Source organism: Chaetodon auriga, chromosome 11 (assembly GCF_051107435.1).
Source record: "Chaetodon auriga isolate fChaAug3 chromosome 11, fChaAug3.hap1, whole genome shotgun sequence".
In the NCBI taxonomy this organism is placed as follows: Eukaryota; Metazoa; Chordata; class Actinopteri; order Chaetodontiformes; family Chaetodontidae; genus Chaetodon; species Chaetodon auriga.
The window spans coordinates 18,134,985-18,160,193 of NC_135084.1; the positions used below are offsets into that span (position 1 = coordinate 18,134,985).

Genomic DNA, 25,209 nt, shown 5'->3' on the forward strand with positions numbered 1-25,209 from the left:
CTCTAAAAACTATCCAGAGAATCAATTTGCCCGGTGCTCTCTGTCTTTGCCTCTCCCTCTCCGCACTGTGTGTAGCCCACAGTTTCCATTACTCCCATCATAAATTATACCACAGAGTGAATTACACTTGCTTTTCACCTTACCAGGCAGGTTTGATGAATCCTAAGGCACAACACATCATCTCAACAAATCTTCATCACCATGCCAGTCGCTGTCTCTTTGCAGTTTAAACCACTTCAAATCATTTTCATTGCCCTGCTATTAAAATTTGTAATTCACACCTGCCATTGCGGTGATACATAGTTACATCGAACCCCCTCCTCTCTACCCCCCACCTATTCCTCTCTTTCACTTTCTCTCTGGCTCTTATTCTCTCCTTTGCTCGTCACTGCAGCTCCACACATCTCTCTCTCTCTCCCTGTCTTGTAAATCAAACAACCTCAGGTGACAGGTCATGCAGATTTCCCACAAGTCACTGGGGCGCAAACATCCATCCAAAAGAGCGGCGCATTGCCGTCACACCTGATGACATAATGACCACTTGGAAACTAATAAACAGCTTCATTCAACCAAAGCTATTGCTCCTTTTCATAAGTGTTACGGTCCCCCATCCCTCTCTCTATCTCTCTTTTCTCTCCCTCTCCTATCTGTCACAAATTCATCCTCCTGCACCTCACCTCTTCGCTGGTGCTGGAGTTACCCATAAATCACTGCTGTTGTCTAACGCTATCCATTTTCCCAGAAACACAGGGCGGCTGTTGCAGAAATTGGGTCAGGCATAATCTGCAGGGCAGCAGAGCCTGGCTAGTCATGATTCTGCTAGGTAATGTAGCCATTAGCACACAGTGAGAGATTGGTGGGATGGGTAGAAGGGGTTGGATGGGTGGTGGTGGGGGTCCCTTGTACATGATGTGACACCCAAGAAAAGCTGGCAAATGACACGATTTTATAGCTCCCCATCAACAACGGGGCATTTCCGTGTGTGTGTGTGTGTGTGTATGTGTGTGTTGGTGAGCGACTAAGTGTGTGTGATTGTGTGCAGGCTTGTGTTTAGTATTTGCACGCATTGAAATGTTATGATGTAAATTCAACTTGTGCGCTGACTTAGTGTGCTGGACCTCTTGAAAATCTAAACTGGCCTCTGCATTAAGAGGACGTGCTGCGTATGTGGAGTCCAGAATTCAAAGTGTAACTGATACAGTGATTCATTAAGCAGATGGAGAAAAGAGAGCAGCTTCGATTAACGAGAGCCCTGAACTTTGACAATATGTCTCTTTATTATGTTTCCCCTTACAAGGCCTGATGCTGGGAGGCAGGCTTCAGATGGGAGAAGACCTGCCCTGAGGCGTGATTATCTTGTGATAGTATACATCTCTTTCCCACCCTGCAAATATCTACTTCTTAGTTACCTCTGCATGTGTTACCTTTATAAGGCAGCTCGCTCAGGGCGTGCATCTCTTGATTCACAGCGCAGTCCTGTTCTCACTAACAGTGTTTACAAATTCCAAATCAATCTGCGAGTATGACTTTAAGATCTTTGCATAATGAAAACAGCCTGCAGGGCTTGATATTTTATTCTGCCTGTAAGACTGATCTACTGAGGAATCAAACAAATATGGAAGCTACAGTGTGAGTCTCGCAGAGGGCTAAATGCATGCATGTATTCCTGCAAACACTTTGTCTCTCCACAAGCTGAAATTTAAACGCACCTGTCAAGAATCTTAAAGCCTAATATTTGATGTAATAAGAGGTAAGAAGTGTGAGCTAACAGCCATGTAAACTGTTTGAACAGGAATGTCATATATGTTAATGAGCACTAGTGTCTTCAAGGTTTTGTTCTTGCTTCAGTCGTGGTTAAAGTGCAGGTGCTCTTAGTTTAAAGCGCCTCTACTAAACTTTACTGCAGCTCTACAACAAAAAGTCATCAGTAATTTCTGACTCATGATATTTGACATGCAAAGATTACCACTATTATTACTCTTTTTGTTTGTGTACTCTTCGCTCTTCAGGGAAGAAGAAGTTTTAACACAATAAGTAGAATTTAGCCTTGTTTACAACCGCTTGAAGTGTTTGCCTTCTGTCTCAAAAATTAATCTGTGTCAGGATTTAAGTTTACAAATGTAAGTACACAAAAACAGTCAAATGAAAACAAGCAAGCCAAATTTTCACTGAAATAGAAAATTTATTGAATGAGAAGGTTATTACTGAAGGTCTAAATTACAATAGAAACAATGATATCTTTTCCTTAAATGGAATAATTCTGTTTTGTCCTGCCAGGTGAAATAAAATGATGCTTTGCGATATATTTGACAAACTAATTATCAATAAAAACAGTGTAAAAGCAGCTCTTGTGGAATCCATTTTCTTGAATGTGATATGAATGCTAAACTCCATTATTTTATCAGTTAGGGGAGGAGAGGGGGATTAAAATAAAAGTACAAAAATTATTAGAATTAATTATACACACGGTGTATTTTATACATTTAGGGAAGCTTGATTGCTTTCTTGTAAGACGCACAGTTGCTGCATAATAAGAATTTCCTCAACAAATTAAGTGGTACAATTAATATACAGCGGTTATGTGGAGACACTTATGAGAATGTTGTTTTGTACTGCGCTTTTTTTTCTTCTTTTTTTTCTTTTTTTTTACGAGGACTGCAGTGGTGAACATACAGCAGAGTCAATCAGTACTCAATCTTGTTATACAGGTTGTATAAAGGTAACGCTGGCAGGTTGCTCCCCGGGTAATACAGGGGCGTCGGAAAGGCGATAGACCGGGGAACCGGGACGCGCAGTAAGGAGTTATCTCTGAAAACCAGCGGCATCCCCACTAGTGTCTGTGCAGAGGCGTGGGCCATATTGGCCGCCTCCAGTTCAGCTGATAGCTGCCGTTTCCATTTGTTCCTCCTGTTCTGAAACCACGTCTTGACCTGAGTCTCCGTCAGCTGCAGGCTGGAGGCTAAGCAGGCCCGCTCCGAGCTGCTCAGGTACCGCTTCATGTCGAAGGTGGACTCCAGCTGGTACACCTGACTCCGGGAGAAAACCGTGCGCGTCTTCTTCTTGGCTGAGTTGCCCTGCTTGTCCGCGGCACCGTCTGTCTGTCTCTCCTCGGACAGCGGTGACATTTGATGGCACGGTCTGTCCCGCTCCTCCTTATAATCCTGCAGCAGAGGCTGTGGCAGGTGCGGCCGCCGCCCGAGCGCGTCGCTTCCAGACAGAAGTCCTTTAGCGGGACCTAAACGCGAGCAGGAGGAGAAGGAGGTGGTGAATATCACAACCGGAAAATGCATCTCTGCTGCTGAGTATGCCTTTTAAAAACAGGCGGCCGAGGTAAAAAATCCTTTCACGATTTTTCGACACACTCAGTTTGAGAGTTCGTCAAGTGTGAACTCTGACTCCTTAAATCGACTGCTGAAAGCAGGTGACTTTTTAAATAAACAATTCAGCATGAGTATGCCCGGTGTACAGTAAGCTATTAATTAAATCCCGCTCTATTTAACGCTCAATTGACGACGTGTAGTGCAGCCATTTCAGAAACATGTTTCATCAATTAGCAGGCTCAATTAAATTTGAAATGAGAGGAAAGACAGGGGGCTAATTATTCTACCTGCCACTATTCCACTGCTGCTACGGTGATAGTCTGCACATGACAAACAAGTGGAAGTGGGTGAGCTGCGTGTGAGTGTTACAGTCACAAACACAAGCTGATGAAATGTGAGCTCAAGTGCAAACAAAACACCAAACTGGAGACCTGCTTATTAAAAAAAAAAGAAATGGAACAAACTAGATCTATTCTCATGTAATTTTATGGAGGAAATTATGATCAGAAAAAAGTCTAAATATGTGCAAAATATTTTTATTTAATTCTTGTTTTGTACCACTTTGACAATTGGTTTCATTCCCTTTCTGCAATAAATATTAATAATAATATAATCAGAGCGGTAATAATAAAGAGTCCTCACCTAAACATGAGAAGTTATGGGCTTGGTGCTGGGAGCATGGCTCGCTGTGACCCGTGTCGGAGCAGAAGCAGTCTGCTGAGTCCTCCCCGCCGCTGCACTCCTCCTCGGAGGATACCGACAGTGACCGCCTCCGCGGCGGCGGTGGCGGCGGCCCCTTGGAGAGCTCTTTGGTCCCGGAGCGCGGCGCATCGGACGGCGTGCCCAAAATAGATTGGATGGTGAAGCTGGAAATCGGGCCCGACGAGCACTTGCTCCCGCTGTCTTCTGCGCTACTCATTCTCGCTTCATAACAGTATTGAAGTATTGACTGAATCTGTCTGTCCCCTTGTATTCCGTTATTGGTTTCTACACGATTGGTGCGTAAAAATTACGAAAGCGGCTTTTGTCTCCCTTTTTTTCCCCCCTTGCCCGGTTAATTGTGGAGTTTTAACATTGAAGGAGTTGAAGGTGTTTTTTCTAGCGCTCGGGGAACATGAGTGTATTCCTGGTCCTCCTCCTCACGCTCTGGATCAGCGGCAGCAAGGTTGCGTTGCTTCATTTGCATGTAGGTAAGCTCCTCCTGGACCAATCGCAGCCTCCAACACAAGCCCGGAAATTTCAAACTCCTGTCAAGGTTTTGAGACGGGATGAGGAGAGCGAGAGAGTCGAAGCAGCTCCTTTCTGCATCCACTTAATGTTTCAAACAAGTCTTTTTTTTTTTTTTTTTTTTCTTTTTTTTTTTCAGTATGGGTTGTCGCGGACTAAAATGGTTGTAAGTAAATTAAAAGTTGGTCATGAATTTTAAAAAAAATTCAGAATTCACATATGTCAAATCTTAAGAAAATATTTTGAGGGTTTGTTTTTGTTTTATTTTTTTGTCTTTAAGAGTCTGTGTTGTGTCTTAAATGCACCTCATTTATAAACACAAACCAAAGGCAACGTGCTTATAATTCTACATGCAACCCACAGAAGCAGGAAAAGGCTCAGTCAACTGAGGATGACCTCATTCAAGAACTGTCATGTCGCCTTTTTTCTCTTATCCTTTGCATGCTAAATTGGCCGGGGTGACGGGAACACGCATACAGCCTTAGAACCAATACGGAGGCCTAACTCATTTTTCCTGAAAATAATAAACTCATTCCGCGTCCATTATCTGCGATTAAGAATTAATTTGATCATTACTGAGCTAATCTGCCTCGTGATGACCGCGCGTGGAGTGGAGGCCGGCTAATTGATTGACTAATTGATTGGAGGTGGTGGGGGCTGGGGGCGTGCACGTGTGTGTGTGTGTGTGTGTGTGTGTGTGTGTGTGTGTGTGTGTGTGTGTGCGGTGTCGTGGGGGGGGGGGGCTTCCCACCACCGCCCTCCTCCCACCTTCATCACCCATGCTCTGTGTGTGTGTGTGTGTGTGTGTGTGTGTGTGTGTGTGTGGTTGTGTCTGGCTGCGGGACAGCTGCGGGGCTTGAGCTGGCGGTTCGGGCACATTATCCCTCTTTTACTGCTTTGTAAGGGAGCCCCAGACACATTACAAATGGTCAGCTTTAATCATCATGTCAGCGCCCTTCCCGGTAGCCACACAACCGGCATTCGGTGTTAAGACCGGGTGGAAAAGGCAGAAGACGGCGACGGACGCTGATGTTATTGGAGCTGCTGCTGCTGATGATGATGATGATGATGCTGGCAGCAGCCTCTGTCGTCACCATCATCATCATAGCAGCCAGACAGAAGCATCTGGATCCACGCGTAAATATCGTCAACCGGCAGCGGGGCCAGCAGCTGCTTAACGATCTTAACAAAACGCATATGCAGGGGAGGCTTTACTGAAGGGGGGCAAATATATGAGGGCAGTCAGGGCGGATGCTGGATTTATGGTGGTTACACATAAGGCGTGAAATCTGCAATGACAGTTAAATGGGTTTGTTTTATATGCCGCTCTTTTCAAACAAAGACCTTTGTCAGTGTGGCCGCCTTCATCACTTTCAGACGACTTTTGCAAAGTGAGATTAGTTCATCATAGAGATAGTGGACATAACAGGCTGCTATTGTGCTGCAGAGAATGAATTACGCACGCTGTTTTTATGTCAGAGCTGGCGTTTATGGGCCAGTCGTACAGGCCGAGCGGTGTAGCTCCTGCTATTAGTATGGAAATGTCCATCCCTTACCCATGTTTCTGCGTTTCGCCTTCATCTGGCGAGGCCCAAACAGCGAGCAGCGGGCCTAAGTTCATGCTCTATCACTATGATGGGTGGCGCACGGCCGCCCTACCGCAATAACAGAACAAGATCTTTAGCAGGAGAGAAAGGTCTGAGAAAGACAGATGAAGTTATGAGGCGCTTTGATCTGGGAATCAAGCTTCGATAAATATTAAACAAAGACCCTTTACACGTGTGTATTATGATATATGGCGTGTCCAACTCTAGAATAAGGAAATTACCAGAGAAAATGATATCAATAAATTTTCTAAGTATAAACGTTGATTATGTTTCGATTTTCATTCAAGAAAGCGGGGCCTGCTCTTTTTTCAGGAGGCGTTTGTGTGTGAGAGCGTGTGTGTGTGTGTGTGTGTGTGTGTGTGTGTGTGAGAGAGAGAGAGAGAGAGAGAGAGAGAGAGAGAGAGAGAGAGAGAGAGAGAGAGAGAGAGAGAGAGAGAGAGAGAGAGAGAGAGTTGTAAACGCAGGCAAAGCGCCCGAGCCCTGGAGGTGTACAATTTATGTAATCTGAGTGTGGAAATGAACTGGGTAATTTATTGGAAAACACAAAGTCAGGAAGATTGGATCAGTACAGCCTATCCACAGGCTCCTATCCATCAAGTTCCAATTAACAACCTAACCATTGAGTTTTAATGGCTTTCCAATCTACTGCCCTGATAGACTCATCAATTCCTCGGGGAGAAATTAAGAAAATCGACCGCCCCTCGGCGTTTCAGTGTCATTCTTCACAGCAACTATATGTCAAATTAAAAACACAATTAAAATTTAAACTGTTCCAATCAGACGGTGCCCCGCAACCTATGTTTCACTTAATAGAACTTTGATGAAAATCTGATGCTCGCGTTCAATCAGCAAAGCAAATGGGATGGGTTTAAAACAAGATTTCCTCTTGGAGAAGTGTCAAAAGAGTTGTGAGCTTTGACGCGTCGCACCCAGGGACGTGCGCCGCTCACATCACTTCTGTTTGGCCTCTGATTGTGGAAACCACGCAGGCCTAATCTGTATCTATAACAGGATGCATTTGTTGTCGCACGGGACCAACGTCAAAGGTGCTTTTCAGGTGAACTTTTCCATGCACACGTTCACTTTTGGCCCATTTTGCACGTGGGTGCCACCACGCAGGATGTTTGTTGTTTGATATGATTTGTTAAGGAAATGGAAACTTTACAGGTGATCATGCTTTTACTGCCTCAGCTGATATATCACACATTCACATGTTTCTTTTAGGCTTCAGTTATGACAGAACCTGTTTTGGTCCTTTAAATAAATGCTTGATCTCCGCATGCAGCCTTTAAGTCGCGATATAACCAACTTGAATAGTCCACTACACATGTGAGCAGATGTCAGCGGCTTCAGGGAAGAGGCGAGCGTTGCGCAAGGTGGTCGGGCCACTTGTATGTTCCCAAACTGCCACTAAAGCCTATGATAGGGCTTGAAATTACCCATTCAGCTCTCCATTTTAATGTAATCCACTGAGCGCAGTCGCCGGTCACGTCCGTTTGCCCCCGTTCCTGCAAATGTAGGCTACTTTATCTGATTTTGGCCCCGCTGCCTTTTCTCTTTTACATAAAGATGTCGTACAAATGGAAATTATCGAGTGGTAATTTTTTCAATTTATGCGCGCAAATCAAGGTCACACGCTGAGCCGAAGCGGCGCGTGAACGTTGCTCTTACTTGACGCAATATGATGCAGACGTTTGTAGATCGATATGTGCCAGAGGAATAATGCCATACCAATCTATTAATTTGCAGTAATGGGGCCGTGTTGAGTGTGCGTGGTAGGTACACATCAATAATTGGGTGATGTGACGATATTTGAATGGACCCTTTGTCCCTTGATGAGGTCATCATATAGAGTTTATTGCTGACGGATTAATTTCCAATAACTGCATTAGGCTAGAGATGAAAACAGAAAATTGGCTTTGAGGCGAGGCCTGAGGTACTTCATAGTTGATTTTTGCTCATAAACACGTTTGTTAAATTTTGAATATTCTTCGGGGTGATATTTCTCATGTTTGGCCAATCCAAGCGCAGTATTGTGTAGTTTATTAGATGTATTTATGCGGTATACTGCAGGCAGACTGAGCGTTCAAATTCCCCTGAAACTGTCCTCAAACTATGAAGCTATCAATAGATCTACCTGCGCGTCAGACGCACGAGGAGGGAGTCTTTGTGGAGTGTTGGAGTTTTAATTAAAGGGACCGTGCAGAAACAGACTGAGGGCTCTCTGCAGATGTCTACAAGTGTCCCCCTGGTCTGTGTCACCTGATCCCAGTCTGGAGGTGGATTCTACATCATAAAAAAACACGTTAAAACCTTTATTAACACAAAACATTTCATCACTGTGATTATTAAACGGTATTTATTACTGATTACCGATCATTGCTATTTACTGTGCTTGGGTCCAGGTCAGCAGAGGATGAAAGGAGCGCTCCCTCCCTCCCCTCAGAGCCTCCTCCCCTCGGAGCTGCATTGCTCTCTTGTAACTTTATACAGGGGTAAAAAAAAAAAAAAAAAAAAAGTCAAAATAAATTAAATACAAAAAAAAAAAACACTAGTAAAAAGCTCAGGTAACCTAACCTGGGTCCTGTTAAAAATACCGACATCGAAATGTGATTCTGAAACTTTCTTTGCCCATAAGATTAAAAAGTAATGCCATCACCATCGGTGGGAGCTCCTGTATCATATCTTCAGCGCACTTTTATTAAGTTCCATTGATTTTCTCAAATTAAGCATCTTGAATGACCCTGGAATTCAAACCTCTCCACTACTTTCGCTCAGTTGTGTTTCCTTGATCAAGAAAAATGTTAAAGCAGGTTAATTTGCATGTAAAGAAGAGGGATTATCTCAATGTATTTTTAAAGCCTTTTTTAAATCTTAAATTGTATTATTTATATGATGTGCATACAAATTTAAGCATGTCGTCGCTGAGATGGTGGCGCCGAGTGTCCAGTGACACCTGTAAGGTCGGAGGCTGTGTGTTAAAAAGCACCAGTTTAACAACTTATCTCTGATTTGAAAATGCACATCTTTTTAACTGTTTTCTCTTGAAGTGATCCATTAATTTAGGCTTTTGGTGCAATACTGCAGAGACATAGAGGGATGTTATTGCAGAGGTTTTTTTAAAAAAACAAGATACAAGATATTTTTATATCACGCTTTCTCATTAAGTAGTTAAAAATAAAAATATGTTCAGAAATTAAAAAAGTGCTTTAAATACTAAGAGTAAACGAAAAATGGCTTAACAGTAAAACAGCTTTCTGCAACACTAAAATAGTGATGTGGAGATACTTGCCATCATGACATCCTTCCAACTCACACTGACTGTACAACACACACACACACACACACACACACACACACACACACACACACACACACACAGGGGAAAAAATGTTAAAAGACAGCAGCTCATACTCAGGGAGTAATGTCCTCTTCTGAATACATTACCCATAATTTTGGCAAGATGGTGGCAATTACGCATCTAATTGACCGAACCACTTTTTATGTAAAATAACGTTTTTAAAGTGCATAACACTAAGATGAAACCCACCTGCCCAAGCCACAAGTGTGTGTGTGTGTGTGTGTGTGTGTGTGTGTGTGTGTGTGTGTGTGTGTGTGTTGAAAAAGGGTTCAATATGTATAACGTCTACTACCAGAATAGAGATTAATTTGGGCAGTCAGGTTTTTTGTTTGTTTGTTTGTTTGTTTTTTTCTGTCTCTTAGTGCAAAAAATATTTGTGTAAAAAATGTAATGCTGTCGTGACAAAAAGCCAATAAATAAAATTATTACATATATGCTAATTATAAACTGGCTCCATTTGACCATCACTGGATACAGAAGTCATACAAAAAATATCCTAAAATGTAAGGAATATTCTCCATTTATTTCACAACATGGTTCAGCAATACAATATCAAAACGTTGTTTTTACTGTACAAAGGAGTAGCCGCAAGTGGCCGCTCCTCTCCCCGTGCCTCATTAAATATATACATTTACATTTTTTTTTTTTTTTTTAAACACCAGTGTAATCGATATTTTTGCCGCTCCTGTTCAAAAACACAAAGTAGATTAAGAGACACTGGAGCTCACGCTTGTGCTTGAAGGACGTGTCCATGTGGAGGGAACAAGGGTGAGAATCACTAAAACTAAACATAAAGCTGCATGGGTATTTTACAATTGAGAGTGTCTTGATTGTCCCCCGTCAAGCGCTTCAAAAGAAAAAAAGAAAAGAAAAAAAAAACAAAAGTTCCATCAATATTCCACCGTGAATAGATGATGAAACGTGGATGTTTCCCGGACTCATTCATTCACAGCACACCGTCAGTGTATTGCACATCATCGTGTAGCCTAATCAGTTCTGGAAATGTAAATGAAATCAGATAATTGGTTTTTGGGTGGTAAGCAGGCCCGCGCCTTTAGGCCGCCATTTTTTGTAAACAAGGTAAAGTTTTTTTTGTTTGTTTGTTTCATTTTTGCAGGCCTAGATCACACCGTGTCAGCCTGTCCAGCAACAGCCGTGGTGTAAAAGTAAGGAAAAAATAAAAGACACTAATCAGGCAGTGTAAGCAGGTGGACTCCTGAGGTGATGATTAACAAATAAACTGATAATAATAACAACAACAATAATAATAATAATATAAAACATGGGATTTGAATTGTCGGATCACGTGTAAACGGCACCCTTATGGAAAATGACACAATATATTTGCCAAAATAGGTCCATGTAGGCCTGACTGCATCTCTTTTCTTTATTTTTTTTTTCTTCATTCAGTCAGTTGTACAAAAATATTAAGTCTTTTTTTTCTTTTTCTTTTTTTTTTCTTGTAACTTTTCGGATGAGTTGATTTTGAAAATAAACACCAACTTGTGCCGCAACACTCAGCTCTTTTCAAACCGGTCTGAGCAGCGGCACGGATGTGACGATGGGATGGGAGTAGTAGACTCCCGGGTGCGGGAAAGTGAGCAGCGGCTGGCTGGCGGGCACGTTGGCAGCGGCGCCTCCGCTCTCCGAGGCCGAGTTCTCGTGGTAGAGGATGGGCACCCGCACTATCCTCTGCGCCGCGGCGTGGCTCAGGTTGGCGGCCTCCAGCTCCGCGGCCAACTGCCTTTTCCACTTGTTCCTCCTGTTCTGGAACCAGATCTTCACCTGAGTCTCCGTCAGGTGGAGGGACGCGGCCAGGCCGGCCCGCTCCGAGCTGCTCAGGTATCGCTTCATGTCGAAGGTGGACTCCAGCTGGAACACCTGGCTCCGGGAAAAAACCGTGCGCGTCTTCTTCTTGCGGCACGGCTTCTTGTCGTCGTCCCTCTTCTTCCACTCCTCCAGCTCGTCTTTTTTGGCTTCTTCCGTGTCGCTCTCCTCCAGGATAATCTCGTCGCCGCTTTTGTTGTTGTGCTCATCGTCCTCGTCGTCGTCTTTGGCGTCTGGCTCAGATTTGAGTACCAGATCCGGTGAGTCTCTGTCTGTGCCCGAAGTTGGAGAGGAGTCTCTGGCTCCTGGTTTCTCGGTGACTGAAAGGATGCACAGGGAGACGTGGTCATAAACACTGAGTTTACCAGCTGCCTGTTGATACTGGTCAGCCTGTGTGCTTTAGGGAAACTAATGATTATACATCGTGGCAGAAAATGTCACATAAACATAAACCACTTTGGAGCCAAACACGACTGACAACAGCATGATCAAATATTGTTCTACCTAAAAAGAACACTTTTAATAGACCGAAGAATAAAATATTCAAAACAGGCCTGCTTCATTTATTAGTTTTATCCAACATATCAGGGCTGCACATTCACTCTAACTAAACAGGCTTTCAAAAATCCTCTTGTTTGCATGAATGCATGATAGTGCCGTTCACATCAGCGTGTTTTGAATCCCACATGAATAAATCACAGAAACAGGCAGGTAGAAGCGCTATCAGGGACCGAGCCTCTGGGGTAAGATGTTCACACTGAGCACCAACAGACAAATCAAAAGCACGCTGCGCATCGTCACCCTCATCCGATGATTTGATGATGTCTACTTCATTTTATGCTCAGTGTGTCACTTTATTGATCCATTATGCCGCATCGTGGCATAACAAAATAGGCCTTGAGAGGACAAGGCGTCAAGTCACCGTGTGCTATGTGGTGTGGTAAAAACAAAGCATGTCATTTTATTTCCTATCACCAAAATGCACAAAATCCACTTCTATCGAGCAGCTTCCTGAGGAGGAAGTGCACTGACTGCTTGCTGTCAAGATATTATTAGGTGTCACAAAACGCACAGGGGACGTGGTCCTGAAAGGTCCTGTGAGGGGTTTGTTTTGAAAAGTCTCTATTTTAATCATCAAGAAAAAAAACTGTAAAAGTGTGACTACTGCTTGCTCATAAACATAATCATAATATGGAATAAATGTTATTTTCTCTTAGTCTTACCTTCGGTTCTGTGTAGGTGGGCGGAGGAGCTGAGGGCGTAGGGGTACCACCACGCCGAGGTGCGCTCCAAGTAGTGAGCCGGTAGACTGAACCTCTGTGCGGGCAGGTCAAAGCGTGGAAAGTTGAAGTCCCCGACCTGGGAAAGGGAAAATCCTCCCTCCAAGGCCGCCTTGGTGGCAGTCAGTACGGGCTTGGGTTTGGATGGTTTGCTATCACAGTTCAGCAGGTTCTTAATGAAGAAAGGAGAGTCCTTGGCCGAAGCGCACGTCTCTTGCGTTGTCTCTGGCATCGCTGAGGCTGTGGTCTGAGCGCAGAGGACCACGGGAGCGGGGATTCAAAGAGGGGGAAAAAGCAAGGCTGACTTACAGATTGTCGATATCCTGGCCACAAAAAGTCCCTGCTTTATTCTTCTCAGTGATTTAACGCAGGGACTCGATTTCACACCCGGAGAGCGCGTCAAAACGCACGTCCTTCTAGGCTAGAAAAATAATAAAATAAAATGTTTGAGAGGCAAAACAAACATGTATAAACACGGAGATGTCTCATCCCGGGCTCTTTCGTCAAAACGCAAAACTGTGTCCACCGTGTCAGTCAGTCTGGCGTCTGATGCTAATGATGAAATAAAAATGTCATCCAAGTTAAATGCGGAAAGTATAGGCGATTGGGCATGTACAATGGCAAATGGGATTAAGGGAGAGACGGCGAGAGAGAGAGAGAGCGAGAGAGAGAGAGAGAGAGAGAGAGAGAGAGAGAGAGAGAGACCATCCTCCCCTCTCTGTGCGCTCTGGCTGCAGGCTGTGTGTGCTCGCCTGTTATTGGTCTCATATAGTCCAATTAGGCAGCAAATGAACACAGGGCTGTTAGCGCCAAAAAGGAAGGTTTGGGATAAGCGCCGTCAGAACAAGCGATTCATCACACCACTGACATTACAGTCACACACAGTTTGACTGCACGAGGTTACTCATAATGCAGTGTTTATATATATGTGTGTGTGTGTGTGTGTGTGTGTGTGTGTGTATAGATAGATAGATAGATAGATAGATAGATAGATAGATAGATAGATAGATAGATAGATATAGATGCATGTTTGAAGTACTTTCAGTCATGCTGCAAGCGTGTGGAGGATTTTTTTATGGGCTATTTCTAATTTTTGGGGGGAGATTTTAGGCTATATTTAAAAATCTAAAATCATCACCATAATCTATGTATTAAAACAAAAAAGTTTTGAAAAGCCTATTAGGCCTGAAGCCCGTACTTAAAGCTTGCATTGATTATCTGAGGCCTAAATGTGATGCTTTTATATAGTGAGACAAAAACACATTACACTGAATAAAAAGAAATTAATATACAAATACATGCATGTGTTTGCATGTGAACAAGCCAGCCAGCTAACAGCTAACACTCCCGCTACCATGCAAACACATAAACTAACAGTAATACCAACTTGAATTGTGCAAAATCACGTGATTTGTTATCAATAAAACGCATAAAATCTTGTGCAGAATAGTTGAAATTGTCACCCTAACTCGACAATGCAAAGTTACAAGTAACTAAGGGTGCCAGCTCAATGATCATCAATTAGTCCCTAAAATTTTGCGTCTCAGACCCTCAGACATAATGTGAAACAGGCCTGAGATCAGGCTGCAGCTACTCAACGTGTCACCAACGGGCGATTAGATTCATATTTCTAATTCATTGATTTTCAGCGAGGGCCACTTCCGCAAAGTCTGCGGGTCGCACAGTCATTTATTCCCCCCTAATCGATTTTGTTAATTCATCCCTCAGATTGCACTCTTTGTAAATGTGCTATGTATATTCGCTCATTGATATTAATTGACTTGTTAAAAAAGAAAAAAAGGGAAAAAAAAAAAAAAAAAAAAAAAAAGTCCACTGGTTGGAGGCTGATGGAGAAGAACGGAGAGGCAGCGCCCTCTGTGGGTCATGAGGAGGAAATGCAAGTGTGTGCACTGTGGGGAGAGTGCGCGGGAGCTTGTATTAATGACGTTGTGGAGACAAAAACCGCACGACACTGCGAGTTGGGGGCAAAAAGCAGGTCTCCAAAAGGCAGACCACTAAATTTCAGGGTAAAGGTTCAGGTTTGGGTTAAGTTTAGCCATGATTTGTGTTAGAATAAGTCTCCAGAAATGAATGTGAGTCAATGTGTAAGACCAAGACAGTGAAAAAAGAGTTCTCCTCTAAGTAAAGCACATTTGTTTTTTAAAACATTTTGATCACATGTGTGACCGAACTGAGATGTCCTTGTTTCAGCTATGAATCATCATCATCTTCATTATCATCATCTTCATCAACTGTTCCCTGAAGACACTCATTAGCCATGTGATATGCAGCCATAATAAAGGGTGTCAGTTACAAGGTAAAGGTTGCACTGGCTGCCACGGTGCTTCTTTCCCCCTCCTCAGCTGTAGAGTTCTTACATGCACCGGCATGTTCGTGTAATTAACACGTGTTATTCATTTAGTGAGCTGCTCATGTGGAGATATCCTGTTACTGTGATGTGATTACCGCCTCTCCTTACCCGGTCATCATCACAGGTACTCGGCACTCTCAGACTGAGGTGTGAAATGTTTGTATTTGGTTGGGAGCTTCTATTAGTACAGAATGCAAAGAATTCACATTATTCCAACATGTGTCTGCCAGGATTTGTGAGATTTCTGAGACAAGAAGGTCTGAAACCTCACTGAAACCCTTACTAATTGGAATTTCACCCTTTTTTGTGTCATATTTATGTTGTTGATATGCAGAGAAGAAGCTGCTACTAATCATTGTGGACAGTGTGCATGGATCAATGATCTTACAAAGTATTTATTATTATTATTGTTATTTACAAGAGCTTGACCCCCTGAAGTAAATTAGGGAAGTCAGGATTCGCTCACATGTCTGATACCTTTTCAGTGCATACTAAGGCTAAGCATGAGTATTTATTTAATAATGTTAACAGTATTAAAATCATAGAAAACTCCAGCACAGTTTACTTATACACAATATCATTACTCTCCTCTTTCTATTATTATTTTAATCCTTCGATAATCCTTGCACGTGTCATATTGGCCTGATCCCCAGCTTGTGTTTTTGTAATAGTTGAATAGAGACAGTAATATTTATGCCACTTTACCACAAAGCTTTACTACTATGGCAATCCAACGTGCTTACCGTACCTGAGGATAAAAAGAGCACAGCTGATGCAAACCCTGAAAATGACCTGTACAACCTAAGATCCTGCAGTAAAAAAAATGCCGTTCATATTATGCATTGATTACAAACATGCAGTAGACAACCCGCCCTGAGGCCACATAGGCCTTCTGAACGTTCCATAAGTCTATTTTTGTTGCTCCTCGGGTAGGTTACTATGACTTTCATATTATTTATTTCAAAGCGCCCAAATATTGATTATTTCACAAGGAAAAATGACAAATGGCAGGAGGGAATGACACGGTCAGCAGGTTCTATTAGAGAAATGATAGTGTTGCTCGTGGTTTGTTAAAAGGTCCAGTTTAGATACTTTATAGGTTTACATCCATCATCGTCTAATGACCTATTTGATGAAAAACACGCGCTCTGGTGACAACGGCCCTGTGCAGCCAACTTCGCTTTGTAATTGCTCCCATATTAAATATAGATTTTTGTTTTGATATCTTGTGAGAATTCCTTTCTGTGGGTCAAAATTGTGATAAAAGACATGGATGCAACAGCAGAAGCTCGGAGGGAGAAGACTGGAAGGAAAATGGGAAAAATAGGTGGGTATGAGATGTCGATGGTGGAACTGAGAGTTTGGGATTTTGAGTTCTGAGCAGCGGCACAGGAAGTATTCAGATCCTCTACTGAAGTAAAAGAAGCAATACTGCAATATGAAAATAATTCATGCTTACATGTAAGCATTACTGGCAAAATGTGTAAAGGACTCGTAATGTAAAAAATGGCCCTGTTAGCAAAACCATAACAGTATTATCATATTATTATATGGGACTATTATTTCTGATGCATTCATGTTAAAGTAGCATTTTACTGTTGTGGACAGTCAAGGTGGAGCTAATTTTAACATTTTAAACTGTTTTGTAGTTCATAGATTTGCATCAGTATTCAGATCACTCCATTACAAGGGAAGTCCTGCACTTAAAATGCTACTTAAAAACATGTATTTTTAGAGAAATGTGCTTAAAGTATCAAAAGTAAAAGTAACCCATACATAACAATGGTCCCTGTGAGTATTATATATATCAGTAGATTATTATTGCTCGTGCATTGAGTAAGAGGCATTAAGACGAATTTTAACCATTTGATTTAGAGTTAACAGTCATTTCACCGATAACAGTGCATGGTATTAGATAAAAATCCAGACGTCTTGTATGTAGCAGAGTAAAAAGTACAATATTTGCCTCTAAATGTATTGGAGTAGAAGCAAAGTGTTGAAATTGTAGTTGGTTCAAGAATCAGTGAAACCAAAGAAAACACAGTTTAAGCCTACGTTAGCAGTAATATTGATGACGTTCTGCTGTATCACGAGCCTCTGTTATGACAGACTTAACACAATGTCATACAATGATTAACTCAACTGACCCTGGCTCAGGCAAACATGGATGTCAGCTGATGAAACACTATCTATGCACGTAGGCTTTCGTAACATATTGTTCTCATTTGGTATGAGGAATTAAAACAGTCTGCAGAGAATCCCGTCAAACACGATCTTGGTGTCAAACTGCATCCACACAGGCAGCAGCACATATCACTGTAACCTGTCCACCCTGTGTCCTTCTTCCACTTTCAACTGGACACTCCTGTTGGGACGAGCCATTAAACCAATGAAGGCCACACAGAGATTGCTTAGATTTAAGTATTGCTTTTAACTTGAAAGGGAATTGGTGGCCCTCCACTGACCCGGCAAGCTTTAATTGGGATTGTGCAAGTATTGATTGTAAGTGGCCAGGCGAATCTTGAATTACAGCCTGATTAGCTTTTACTCGGCTCCTCGCACCGGCCAGTCGAAGGAGCTCAATGTCATCCAGGTTGGAACACTTCAGAGTCCACTTGACTAGAGGGAGTCTTGTTACTTCCTCTGTAAACAGGAAACAACATGTATTTAGGGAGGGGACTGACAGTTCTTCTGGCAAATGTACTTTAGTCACAGGAGCCTGTAATATTCCCTTAGATCACTCCCTTTTGGAAATATGTCACTTAGCATGTGCCTTATGAGTAGATGTGGGCACACAGAGGGTGTATTCTCCTTTTTTATCTCTCCTGCTCTCATTTTATCCACATTTTATCACCCCTTCTCTTCCTTTATTGTTGCTCAGCAGAGATGATGACCTCTGTAAGGTTTGGATGGAAACAGTCATAGGAGCGATGTAGCCCTTTTTCTCTATTATGAGCGGCTTCGTCCGAGCCCTGCAGGCACCCAGCCTCAATCTCCACCCTCTGTACCTCCAGAAACTCTGCCCTCGGATCGTCAGCTTTTACCCAGCCTGCCTGTCTGTGTCATTACAACTCGATAATCTGGAGAGGGCAACAGAAAAGTTCTCATCAGTGTCAGCCTGAGATATAGATATGGGCCAGGTAACAAATGGCCAAATGCACAGGCAGCAGAGCAGACCATCAATAAAGCAATTTCTTGTGTCATAACAGCCGCGCTTTTCCTAAAGCCAACCTTTCAAAACTTTTCCCTCTGCAAATCGCTGCAGCCCCACCATTAGAGTCCTGCCTTGTGAATTTAATGGATTCCGTACAAACAATATTCCACCATAATGGAAAAGGTTGAAGTCACTGAAGACAGATGAAGTCATAAACACGTATAATTGAGAATCAAAGACCGATAAATTTTAAACTGCTATCCATTTTCTCTTTTTAGATGATGATCTATGTCAGCATGGCTGCAGGAAAATGGAAGAGATTATGGGGGAAAATTATAACAATAAATTTTCTAAACATACACCTTGATTATGCTTCGATTTTTTGGAGGGGTAGAGGGCGAGGGAGGGGGTTAGAAAGAAGGCTGGGATCGCTGAAAGCTTGCTGGCTAAATGGCACCATAAAATAGGTTCCCTGCTCTTTTGCCTGCAGAGCGTAGGCATGCCTCGAGGTGTGATTTCCCCCCCTCTAAATGGGGGAAATGAATTGTGTAATTTATTGCAAACGTGCACACAGTGAGATTAGATCAGCATATCCCATCAAAGGAACAACAATCAATCAGCCTCTAGTTAACAGCTTGAAACACATAAACCAGGGCACCTAATGGCTTTCCAATTTAACAGATTGATAGACTTATCCGGTCCTAAGGGATGAATTAAGAAAACCGGGTACTTTCACACAGGCACTGGCACTTTTGACAGGACCTTTTCCCCCCTCTAGCTTACTTACCATCTTTACTCCTGAATATAGAGATAAGGTTAACCTGAAAATAAAGAGAAAGTCAGTTTTCCCTCTTTCCTTTTTTTCCTTTCTGTTTGAGAAAGCACTCCAGAGCTGATTTGTTATTCAGATGAGGCGGGAGTGGAAGTGTGTCAGATGTGGAGAATGGGCTCATTTTAATGACCTGATTATCGCGGGTCATTTGGAACTGTGAAATCAAGGGAGCTATTCAAAGCCACTTAACAATATCTAAATGTGACCCGGGCGACCCATTCAACCAAGGATGTGGGCTTAAAACAGGAACTTGTTTGTTTCATATCTTATTACCCACATCATTGACTCATGTAAACTCATCAGTGAAAAAAATATTAAGGAAATAGTTTTACATTTGGGTAAATACAGTTATTCTCATTCTTATTCTTCTGCTCTCAGGCTTTATCAGGGGCGTTAGCTTTAAAACCGCTTTTTCAGGGGTCCGACAACATTGATGCGTCACAAAAAGGAGAGAAAACAGACGTTTAAAATCAGCACCTGTAATCTGCCGTTTCTCCAGTAGTCTCCATTTTCCAAACGCTTACCCCAGAGACAAAGAAGATGGCGTCACTTCCTGTAATTCATCACGTGAGCTACACAAGACGCAGCATTGGCTGGCTTACTGCCCCAGCTTAGGAGACATTGCCACAGTGTGCGGCGTGCATCATAACATAGACTCAGTTAATCAAATTAGTTGCCAACTCCTTTTATAATTGATTTTAATTGATTGCAAAAAAAATTTAAATTAAAATAAAAAAAAAAATAGAGACTCCAATGGCGTTACAGGGACTCTTTATGCAAAAGTACTCCAACGCAATCTAGCATCAACCAGGCGAGACCCAATCACACTCATTTTTATGCCTGCAGAAACACAAGCGCACAGTTGTTTTCTACTCCTCAACGGGACTCAGGATGGCTTCCAGCACAGATACAGGACTGTAATGCCGATCCGTCTGGCTCCTCAGGCTTCATTGTTGTTTTAAAACAGTTCTAACAACAGTGACTGTCAGGCAAAAGATAAGAAAAAAGGCTGCAAACAAAGCTATTCTGTGCATGGGAAACAAACTAACTTAAATTAACTAAATAGAACAAAACACTAAAGGTCTGACTGAAAGGTGACGCTTTGCTTAAAAAACAAGCGGAGGAACAACATCAGTGACAAATCTTTACACTGAAATGAACCAAATGATTTGAATCACTGATCTGAAATTTCAACAGAGGGCACCAACTACCAGCCTCAAAGAAACACCTTCGAATAAGGTTAACTGGCTGTACTGTCCTCTAAAGAGCTTGGCTTCAAACCCAGAGCCTTGACCCAGAGAACAAGCGTAATGCACACTCGGTGTCACCATATTATCTTGTCTACATCCACAGAGACAGCTGATCTCTCTGTGTCACTGCATAATTGAGGAGCTGTTGGTATCAAGGATGTGGCCCTGAGAGGGATGAGAAAGTGTCACCCTAGACCTCCAGCAAGCACACCAGAGGAACCGACTCGAGTGAGACCAGAACCACAGACGGGGTGCATCCACAGGCCAAAGACTGAAACCAGTGGCCCAGAACAGGCATATGTGACTGATGTGTGCTCCACTGTAATGTGACAGAAATATACCTTAAGGAGGAACCAGATCTTCTCGTCAGAATCCGGCATGTGAGGGGCTGCCGTCAATTCTGTCTCATCTCAGACACTTCAGGAAATGGATTGAGATTCAGCTCATGGGTTGGGAACGAGCCAAAATTGATTACTGATGGATCAATAGATTGGCTAACGAATAAAAGCCCATTACTAACCAATCAAAACTAATAGCACCTTAGCTGCCTCTTTGTTTCTGCTTTTCCGTCAGCTCAGGAGAAAACCAGCAGCTATCTGACACGTGGGGTGATGAATGCTCCAAAACTGAAGAGGACAACAAAGGAAACACACACACCAAACAGGAACAAGAGTATTAAACCCAACAAGAGTCTCACTCTCAAGGTCAGAGAACAAAAATTGCATTTCCCCACTTGACACTAATACTCGTATCCTTGCTGTGGACACAACTACGCTGACCCTCTTGTGTGGTCTGTGAGTATAACTGTCGTGACGGACAGTAATTGGTGTTTGTTTACTCTCTTTTCTCCCTCTCTTGTGTCGTGGGGTGGTAAAGAGTGCTATTACTGTCAGCTGATTAGTATGGCTTCTCTGCCTCTTCCAGCAGCTGTCAGGACTGCCTAATGAGAGGAAATTTGAGGAGAGAGGCCTGCACACACACACACACACACACACACGCACAAAGACAGACACACATGTACAGTACATGAATTACTTAAACAGAGTGAATGGGAGAGACAAAGAGACACCCCTGTCTTTTGGTACAAAACCAACTTTGTTGCAGTAATTTGGGGCAAACCTTTCCTGTTTCAGCATGATAACACCTCCATGCATTACGCAAGGTCCTGAAATGAATGCTTTTCAGAGTTTGGTGTGGTGGACTGGTCTGCACAGGGCCCTGACCTCAACCCCATCCAGCACCTTTAGGATGAACTGGAACAACAACTGCAAACCAGCCTTTACAGCCCAATATCAGCGTCGAACCTGCTCATGCTCTTGTCAATGAATGGGAGCAAATCCCTGCAGCCACGTCCGAATATCTTGTGGAAAGACATCCCGGATGAGTGAAGGCTGTTACAGCGGCAGATTAATGCCCAAGCTTTAGGAATGAGATGTTAAGCAATCACATATGGGTGTAATGTTCAGGGCTCGTATTGATCAAACTCCTTTGAATTACACTTAGTTAGTCTTTGCTGACTGTGAGGAATGAGACAAAGTTCTCCTCCTTCTGCACTGCACCCATGTAGGATTTAGTAAAGGATTTCTATTTGTATCTTTCACTGAAGACCAAAACTTCTCTTTTTAGCACACAGATGAATAAGGCCTCTGGTGTCTGAGTTCGGCCATATAGATCCAGCAAAATCTGAATATACACATACATTTGAATACTTTATATGTGCAGTGTGTAACCCAGAATCTGCATCAAATACTTCCAATACATAAAATTAAATAAAAAAATAAGCAGTCACGTAATAATTTTCCCTTTATTTAAGTGAAAATGGGAAACACACCAGTAATACATCAAGCATTCACACCAACCCTTGACAACTCTATCTTCCTCACATCTTAATGCACCCCAAAGTCCTCAGGGCAGCCAGGAAAATTAACCATTTAATAGCAATAAATAACAGATTCTGACTCAAGGGGACTTCAAATCAGCCTCTCTCTCTCTCTCTCTCTCTCTCTCTCTCTCTCTCTCTCTCTCACACACACACACACACACACACACACACACACACAGAAAAAGGGAGAGACCTGTATTAACACTTAAAGGGCCAATCAAATGTTTTCCAACTAAGACAGCAGCCCAAGTACTGCGCTGAAGTACAAATCTGAGGTACTTGTGCTTTACTTGAGTATTCCTATTTCATGTCCACCGCATTCATTTCACAACTTTACTTGCCTTTTTACAGATTAAGCTTTGAGATACAAAAATATGATGAGCTGTGGATTAAACTACGCAAAAAATTATAGAAAATAGACCAACTACAGCAGTAAAATGCGTCTTACACAATGAGGCATCAGTAAGAACAATTAGTATGATACTCACAGGGGCTATTTATTTTAATAGAGTATTTTTATATTGCAGTACTGCAATATCTGATCTGAGTACTTCTTCCACTGGTTACCATTATAACACGACTAAGATGATTTTGTGTGTTTTTTTTTTTGTTTTTGGGGACCAAAAAAAAAAAACAAAAAAAAAAACCACAGCACTGTTACGTTGGCATTCATCCTTCCTGTCAATAACATTCCCATTAGAGGCTCTTACTTTCCATGTCTCTCTGCTTTTCGCTCTCTGGCGGTGTACACTGTTAGAGGCCCTTGTATTAGTCAAAATGGAGCATTGATTATTTGTAAAAACATAAGTGCAAATCAAATCAACATTGCACATGGACAGATGAGAGCTGCCCACCTGTGCACACGCAGGAAAAGGGGGCAGTTATTGACCAATTGATCTGATGTGAAGGGGGGGGGGGGGGGCGCATTCTTTCTCCCGCAGTGCAAAGACCTTGACTGTAAGGCTAGCAATCACTCCACCACCTTACCTCCAACTACAACTACCTCTAACACCCAACTGTGTCCTCAATCTCCACTCCATCGGGCCCGGGTATGCAACTTTTCCGTCAGCACCGTTGTGTATTTGGCTTTCTATTTCACTTTAATAGGGGAGAAATTGGCAACATATTCTTTTTACAGCCCCCTGGCACCATTAGAAAGCCTGCTGTCATTTGGATTATTTATGAAAAACTATTTCATGCTTACTTACATTTGCCGCTTATTTTCCCCCAGTGTGACCTGCAGCAGATTTAGTTCCATTTCGAAAGCCTTAAAGCCAATTCTTTATGTCGGCAGGTCAGCCTTCTCGATTGAGTCAAGATTGAAATACCTGTGTGTAGTGGGAAAGGCATGGCAAGAGGAAACCAATGATCTTTTATTGTGTAGAGGGCTGTGGTAAAGAGAAAAGGAAGGGGGATGCTGAAAGAGGAGAAACGATGGAGGGGCGAGGGCAGGGGAAAGGGGGTGATTTTAAGGTGGATGCAGAAATAAGAGGCAATGCAAAGGCAGCAACAAAAGTTGAGGAATGAATGGACCACAAACATCCAGCTGCTCAGGAGCAGAAAAGACAACAAAGACCGGCCAAGAACTGAGTCAGCAAATTGGCATAGAAAGTAAATACAGAAAAGACATAAAAGGAAAGTGGTCTTAAATCTGCAAGATTTTATATTTCATCCAAAAACATGTCATATGCCATTGCCTGTGAGGTGTTTTACAAGGGCTACAATGATAAACTTTGCTGAGGGTTTTGTTTTGGATTTTTTTCCCCCCTCTGTGTTTCCAGAATCTATACTCATATTCTTGTCTGTACAAGAAAATTGGCAATCTTTGTCTTTCAACATATCAAATAAATCAAAATAAACTTCCCCACTAAGCAGCTCGACAGGCCAGGACAAAGCAGTCACACTCATGCATCTATACTCATAATCCCATACTGTATGAGATGGGGACTTTCACTCCCCATTGCACACACACACACGCGCACACGCACACACTTTTGATCTGGGTTTGGCCTGGGCTTTATACAGTGACCCTAATAAACTGCGGCGTGGCCGGGCATGTTTGTCACTGTCACAGGTAAATGATGTAATTAATGACTGTGTAGCGGAGTGGATGGGAGCCGGGGTGTTAGCTTTTAAACACCTCTCCAGCTGACTGGGTTTGGGGAGGCCCAGCTGGACACAGGCAGCGGATCGATACGGGGTCAGGGGTCAGTCAACCCTCCCATTATGGCCGAGGTAGCTCCCATCATCGTCTGGCTAACGATGCCTGCAGGAGGGCCAGAAATGGAGCCGCTGCTGGGAGTTGAAGCAGCTCCTGGAGCGTCAGACTGAGGCTGGTGTGGTTTCTGGGGTTGAAGCTTGAAACTATTCATGTAAATGTCTGCATGAGCATATGACGGAGTGTCCAACCAGCTTTACCGTGGTTGGAAACTCAGATCTCCAGCTCACAGAACAACAGCGAGCTGAACACTACTGCATAATGTGACAGTGTGTTGTGCTGACTGTTATCATTTGTAAACTGCATCATTTCACAAAGATTTCTGCCATCGAACTAAAATAACCCAACATAAAAACTCAGCTGTATCTGCAGAGCTGGCCTCTGGCTAATCGAGTGACTCACTACAAAAGACAAAGGGAACAGCAGGGGAGCATGGGAAATTGTTCCTGGTCGCAGTGGTTTAATTAGTAATTGTGAGTCTATTGATAGAGAGCTTCTCTGCTGTCCAGATGTCATCTCTATGAATTTCAACTTTAAAATGAACTGGATAGAAAATGCTCAAAATGTAGTCGGCCTCTCTCTCACCACAGTTCTTCACTTTTTGTTGAACGACACACTCAAACTACCATTAAACTGGCAAATTTCACAAACAATGGCTATGTTTTATTGAAATGTTACGATTTCTCTGTCAAAGTACGAGCACTGTATCTCCAAAAATAATTTGATAGTCTAATAGATGTAATTCCCAAGAGTGTTATGTGTTATTTGTGACACTGAATCACCCTCTCGACCTTTTTTCTTTGCCTTTTCTCTGAAATGACACCTCAGTAAGTAAAGCTTTTTTTTTTCCCCCACCAAATCCTGCACTATCTTTGGCAGG

The 25,209-nt window shown here is 42.7% G+C and overlaps 2 protein-coding genes across 2 annotated transcripts; both read right to left on the minus strand.

Moving 5' to 3' along the window:
- Positions 1 to 2,281: 2,281 nt before the first annotated feature.
- On the minus strand, positions 2,282 to 4,417 carry hmx2 (H6 family homeobox 2). Its single transcript, XM_076743607.1, has 2 exons — positions 3,963 to 4,417; positions 2,282 to 3,235 (listed from the first exon to the last, which is right to left on the minus strand). The coding sequence occupies exons 1-2, from the start codon at positions 4,237 to 4,239 to the stop codon at positions 2,685 to 2,687; spliced, it is 828 nt and encodes a 275-aa protein (XP_076599722.1). The 5' UTR covers positions 4,240 to 4,417; the 3' UTR covers positions 2,282 to 2,684.
- Positions 4,418 to 10,913: 6,496 nt separating this feature from the next.
- Positions 10,914 to 13,187, minus strand: hmx3a (H6 family homeobox 3a). The gene is made up of 2 exons (XM_076743339.1): positions 12,566 to 13,187; positions 10,914 to 11,662 (listed from the first exon to the last, which is right to left on the minus strand). Exons 1-2 carry the CDS (start codon positions 12,852 to 12,854, stop codon positions 11,043 to 11,045), a joined length of 909 nt encoding a protein of 302 aa, XP_076599454.1. The 5' UTR covers positions 12,855 to 13,187; the 3' UTR covers positions 10,914 to 11,042.
- Positions 13,188 to 25,209: the final 12,022 nt, after the last annotated feature.